This window comes from Euwallacea similis, chromosome 7 (genome assembly GCF_039881205.1).
Source record: "Euwallacea similis isolate ESF13 chromosome 7, ESF131.1, whole genome shotgun sequence".
NCBI lineage: Eukaryota > Metazoa > Arthropoda > Insecta > Coleoptera > Curculionidae > Euwallacea > Euwallacea similis.
The window spans coordinates 2,708,430-2,714,825 of NC_089615.1; the positions used below are offsets into that span (position 1 = coordinate 2,708,430).

At 35.7% G+C, this 6,396-nt stretch overlaps 1 protein-coding gene across 1 annotated transcript; it reads left to right on the top strand.

The window, feature by feature from the left end:
• The first annotated feature begins 3,053 nt into the window (after positions 1-3,053).
• LOC136409977 (uncharacterized) lies at positions 3,054-5,860 on the top strand. Its single transcript, XM_066391866.1, has 3 exons — positions 3,054-3,591; positions 4,617-4,886; positions 5,401-5,860. Exons 1-3 carry the CDS (start codon positions 3,309-3,311, stop codon positions 5,757-5,759), a joined length of 912 nt encoding a protein of 303 aa, XP_066247963.1. The 5' UTR covers positions 3,054-3,308; the 3' UTR covers positions 5,760-5,860.
• The last annotated feature ends 536 nt before the right edge of the window (positions 5,861-6,396 follow it).

Below are 6,396 nucleotides of genomic sequence, written 5' to 3' on the forward strand. Positions count from 1 at the left end.
AAGATTTTTGCTAATTTTGACATAAAACAATTTTTATATACGAAAGTCGATGTTTTGGATTAGCAAACTGTTATACATATAAAGTTGATCTGAAATTCAACATGGAATCATTAAAAAAAATGAAAAACATAGTTATTTCAATTAAAATAATAAAGTTGTTATCAATTTTTGCTACTTCTAAAAGTGCGGCCATGTTAAAACTATTTTAATCAATAGAACTTGGGCTCGAATAACTGCATACCAAATTGTAATTTTCTATACTGAAGTGCAAAATGAACCAGACGCTTAAATTAAAAACGCTTAAATAAAAAAAAATTTATATATTTTATACATTAAAAAAAGTTTTGGATTTTTTTCAAATCTTATTTGTGTTTTATTAGCCACAACAATTTTTCTTACTTCAAATTGTTTAGATTACTTTTACCTGTGTAGTCTAGAAAAACTCAAGACATTACAGTTTGTTGCATATCAGGTCGAAATAGGCGTCTAAAATTAAGCAACAGTATTGTAAGTTTTTGTGCCATTTTTAGTTTCAACAAATTTGTTTCTAGTGAAAACACAATTTTCAGTTTCTTATTCTTACAACAAAAAAATTATGACAAGCGAACAAGTAGCGTAAGCTGTTATCTTGCAGGATGATGGACGCAGTTTTTGTTACATAGCAAATGCCTGAAAAATTCCTCAAAGTACTAAATTAGATTCATTACAATGATTTCGAGAACCAGGACAATTCACCAGAAGGCTAGGACAAGGTAGACCAAGAATCGCAAATTTAATTGAAGATCGCACCTGGTCAGCTCCAGCATTTGTGTATCGATTAAATGACGTCTATAGAACGCTATTTCTGTTTATACGACTCGTAGATGCTTAAATGAATATGGAATAAATTCCAGAAGCCTTACTAAGTGACCTTTATTCATTAAAGATCACCGGCAAAAGCGTTTCCAGTTTGCTCACGAACATCTTCATTGAGAGGTTAAGGAATGAGATGCAATACTCTCCACGGTTGAATCCAAATTCAACAGATGTTCATCGAGTGGGTGGAATAAAGTTCAGAGAAGAGCTGGTGAGCGTTTTGCCAAATGTTGTTTTTGTGATAGAGATCAATTTGACGGTGGTGGTATAAAGGTGTGGGCAAGCATTTCCTTGAGATACATAAAGAACTTGTCACAATTCATGGTGATAATTTAAATGATGAACAAAAAAATTTAACAATGTTTGAAAGAACATGTAATGTCATGTGCACTATTTATCGTTGAAAATTTTTGTTTAATGCACGACAATGCTAGTCTGTACCTTGCAAGGGCAATGTGAGCGTATTTGGATGAAGTTGGTATTCCTTTATTGCGTGGCCCCCGAGCAATCCAGACTCGAACTCGATCGAACATGCATGGGATATTCTAGATCGACGTCTTCGTTGTAATTATGCCGAGTTTCACTCCATAAATGACTTGGAACAGGCACTTTATGACGAATGGGAGCAAATTCCTTAGAAGGAATTTGTCGCATTGATCCGTAAATTTTCTTCTTTTTTTTGCTAGTTAGTATTGTTTCCTTTTTCATTCTTTCCACTTTTTTCCTAATGTATGAAAAATTTTAGCTTCCCAATTCAATTTTATTAAACTTTCAACTAGTAGCACTGTAAGTATTTTTAATGCTTGTTTTCTGGAAAAATCTAAGTGTCCGGTCAATTTTGTACTCCAGTGTAGCTTTAACTTCTAATAGGCACTTAGCCAAAAACATCCTGTAGAAACTTGTATTCACGTAGGGCGTGGATGGATAGACAGGGGTCTCCGAAAACAATCTTCTAGTCTAGTTTAGGCCTTTTTGGATTTTCCATTGCAGAACGAATGACGACTCCCAAAGATCATGCAGTACAATTCTTGTTCTATTCTATTTTTGTATTTATTACTGTCCCTACCAATATTTTTAAATCCGAATAGCTCAGAGGATCTATTCGGCACACCTTAATTGCTCCCAATAACATCAACAGGAAAGACAAGTTTTGGTATGTCTGCTTACTTCAAACCTTCGCAGATTTCTGCTCGAGAGATGATTGAGTCCGACTTAAAACACAATAATGACGGGTTAAGTTTGTCGACTTTCAATTCTGTTGCCAGAATTTCCAGAGCCTTGCGCCGCCACTGCTTCCCTACAGCTCACCGGAGAATGTATCATGAATGAAGTGAAATATTCCACAACCAACAAGCCTTGCGGTCGTATATTGTTTTCACTTTAGCTTCCTTCACATAATATATTTAAAGTGAAACCAACAGAGGTGCTAAATTTTCGATGAACCTTCAACGCTCAAACACTATTTACAGATACTTTGAGAATATACAAGTTGCCCCAGGAAGACTGTCTAGATTCAGCAGCCGATGATAATAATTTCAAGAATGTGAGAATAGGTCAGTAGGTAACTATAAACTTTTAAACTTACGTGTTTACGACATTTAATCACTAGAATTCTCAAGCTTCCATGTAAGTTTAAGAATTCAGACCGTTATCGTTAAGAGGAAGTGCGGCAATTTGTCAATTACAGGCTCTTTTCCCATGTTATCGAATGTGATAGAAAATCTGCAACTTTGAGCTAATGAATTAATTACCCAACAAAACGAGCTACAAACCAACTTCATGTTTCCTCATAAACCTGAAATTTGCATGGAAATGTTCCCTGTTAAATGGATTCCGGTTTTTTCTCTGAGGGCTGAAATGCACATATTTTTGCTATAACATTATATGCTGTTATGTCACGAATAACAGGCATTTACAAACATCATAATGCATTCAAAATAGAGGTGTAGGTATAAAGCCAAATGTCGTTTTCGACCATTTGCATAATTAATTATGTTGAGTTTTAGTATGTCGTATTGCGGCTTGCAGAAATCTACTTTTAGAGCATTATAATAGAGGCTCTAATGGGTTGAATTTTCCTCAAAATAATATCTATCAAAAGCCACGTTGTTGAACAGTCTGAGGTCAATAATAATTGTCTCTAGAGATGCAAACTACACCTCGAAACACACGCAAGTCGTTCCAGATTAATATATGCGCGCATTCGTAAAATCAGCTAATTTTATACACATGATAGATCTTTTTAAATTAGACAAACCTGGTACCTACATGTTCAACAAGAAATCACGCCAACGTTCAGGGTTGGTTACCTGCCGTAGAAGATATAAAGAACTGCGTTTCATTTATTTTAGTTATTTTGCTTCTAAACCCCAATTGAAGCTCTTTCAACCTCAAATTTAAATTGAAATTATATTTCAAATAGGTGTGGAAACACCACAAAATTGATTGAAATTATGCGCGCAATATGTCTAGTGTTAGTAGTGGTAATTACAACTGCAAACGCTGATGGTCAAGTGTGGTTAAAGGACATTATCTCACCGAAGGGCTGGGACTTGGGGTACGGAATAGTTTTGAAAATTAATGATAGCAGCAAGGAAAATAATACACCCTTGATGGAACGTCTTTCATTAGATCTGAATCTCGGTGATCTGTTCGGTGTCAGTGTCGGGAAGGCTAAAAGTGATGGAGTGGAGTTGGACTTTTACCTAAAGAAAAATGTGGATAATGAGGAAGAAGGTAAAGTTGCAGGACGCGGCAAGTCCAGTGGCTGTCACCATAAGATTATTCGTGGCCTCTATTATTCACAGTTGTGTTTGATTATATCTTCTACCTAAATTCACTTTTGAAAGTAAAATGCGGCTATAAAGTATTTTCAGCTACTCTTCCTGATGACAGTATTTTCAATTTACATTCACACTTTATGTCAAAATTACACAAAGGTCCACTCTTTAAATGCGTAAATAATCATAAGCCTGAAAACAAGCATGAACACATCTAGGTATTGGACAAGAATTACTAAGGCCTAGCTCTAAGGAGGATTAATAGTTAAATCACCCCATAAAAATAACATGCTATCACCAAGTGTCGCAAATGGAATTTATTTCACCGCAGAGTTATTCTTATGAGGTGTTTCAAGTACCAGTTCTGGTTCAGTTGCACCGATTTTTGAACCATGACTGTATAACTGGGCCTTCTAACATTTCTAATAATGCAAATCTCTTAGCGTTTTTGTCTATTTGTTTGTTTTTATTTGCTAGCAAAATGTGTTCCGATTTTTCCAAATATTGACATACCAACTAGTAAAAGTAGCTAGGTACATTTGCCACAAGACTTGCTGAATCCCATCCATTAGATCATTAATCAAATCTTGTTTAACTGCTAATGGTTTTTACTTACACAATATTTGAAATTGTAAGGATGCTTTGTTAACATGATAATTGGTTGAAGTATACAGGGTGAGGTTTTTTCGATTATTTGTCAGAAACTAGCGGAGTTAGTAAGTCAATTAAGCGAAGAAATAATTACAGTTTAAGGAAACCATTTTAGGGAACTATACTCCTCTTGCTTTAAAAAAAAATGTCTTACTTGATGTTTTAGAAAAATTTTGTCGAATATTTTAAGCCAATCAAACCGATTTTAGGTACATAGTGAGATAATTCAATTTCTCTAAAATATCTAGAATACTACAACTTTAAAAAAATAACTGCAATTCTTTTCCTATATATTCGATCTATCAGTTTATAAATGCAGTACTGTTCTAGGCAGAGGGAAGAAAGGAGGCGGCGACCATGGACATTACATGATTCCCATGGTGGTAGGTTACAAAGCGGCCATACTCCTCGCCGGAGCGTTAGGTTTGACGAAACTCATAGCCCTCAAAGCTCTCTTCGTGGCCAAAGCAGCCTTGCTGATATCATTCTTTCTCCTACTTTTGAAGTTGAAAGGAAACCACGGCCCTGAAATAATTGAAGTGGAACAGCACGGGTTCCCTAGTCACCATGTGCCTGTCCATTTTTCAGGAAAAGATTTTGGTAAGAAGAAGCGCATTGGATATGGATGGTTTAAGTCCAGTATGAAACAGAAGCGTACAGCAAAACAGTCATATTCGATATTATTGATGAACAAAAAAGCAAAAATTACGTTCAAGCATCTGTACTCCATTGCTCTTTAATGGACATGTATGTCTTATACGAAATGTGCCCCTCAAATGTGAAAAAAACATATTAAAAATTAAAGTAGCGACAAAGAAAAAAAAGTTTAAACTTAAGCTTTAACACTCTGTATGTTGGTTAATATTTGAGATAATATTTATTTAAGAAGTAATCTTATCTAGCCATTTTTTACCACCCACTGGAAGCAGCATGTTAAAACTGAAACACCCTATACATAAACTCTCTTATCACATGAAAGATGCATGAAACTTATTTGTTCAATTATTTTGAGGACAATTCTGTATGCCTACCAATGCACGTAAACCATTGATTTGAATAATTTGCCAAATTTGTCTTTCTAAACACATTTTTCACTTAATCCTATCCCTTTCAGGAAATCAAGGATTCCATGGTTACAACGGAGGTGGATACGGAGGAGGAGGAGGAGGTGGAGCAGGAGGAGGGGGAGGATCAGGAGGATTAGGTGGTTACGGAGGAGGAGGTGGTGGAGGCGGCTTCATCAACAACTATGTAGGAAAAGAAAGTCAAGCTGCCAATGTGTACCATGAAGTAGTTTACCAGCCTACCGGTTCAGGGTCCAATGTTCAGGAGACAAATATTCCATATGCCGGTGGAAGTGGTCACGAATCAGCTAGTATAGGCGGGACCATGGAGAAAAAAAGGGACACGTACTTCCAGAAAATGTTGGGTGGAGATGTTAGAATTAAGAAATACGTCTCTCCTGATACTTAGCGTATGATGAGAACGTTTAGAAAATGTTACTATTATTATTAAAATATATTTGCTACCGCGTTATTTATTAAGACAGGTGCTTTTTTTGCCAAAAGAGAGCGAAGTCCTCCGGATTTTAATAAAAGTAATTTCTCGACTGTTTTGCTATTTAAGGATCCAAAAAGTCCCAATTCGCTTCTACTTTATCAAAATTCATTTCACTATGATAATTGAAATCTTCTCCTCAATTATTCTTTTCAGTTAAACGAATTCATAAATTTTTAATCTATGACCAGTGAAGTCCTGCTGGTATTTCTACGTTTAAACGCGCACCCCGAATATTTTCTACGTCGACTATCATCATTGTGACTCTTTCCAGTATTTACATAAGAGCATCTTCTTTCTATATACTTCCTATGACAATCGAGTTTGCAATGCGACATTTACGAAACGAGAGGCACCTACTAAGATATTTATAGAGATGTATCAACAGTTCCTGTCTGGTCATTTTAGCTTAGCTTGACCCTCTTAGGCCTTCATTTTACGATGGGTACGGGACAAACTTACGTTATACTGTCCTCCAAAGGGCACTAAAACAACTCTCGAAAGACCTCTTACGGCCTTGAGATATTAACCAGACTATTGTAAAATTGAACTA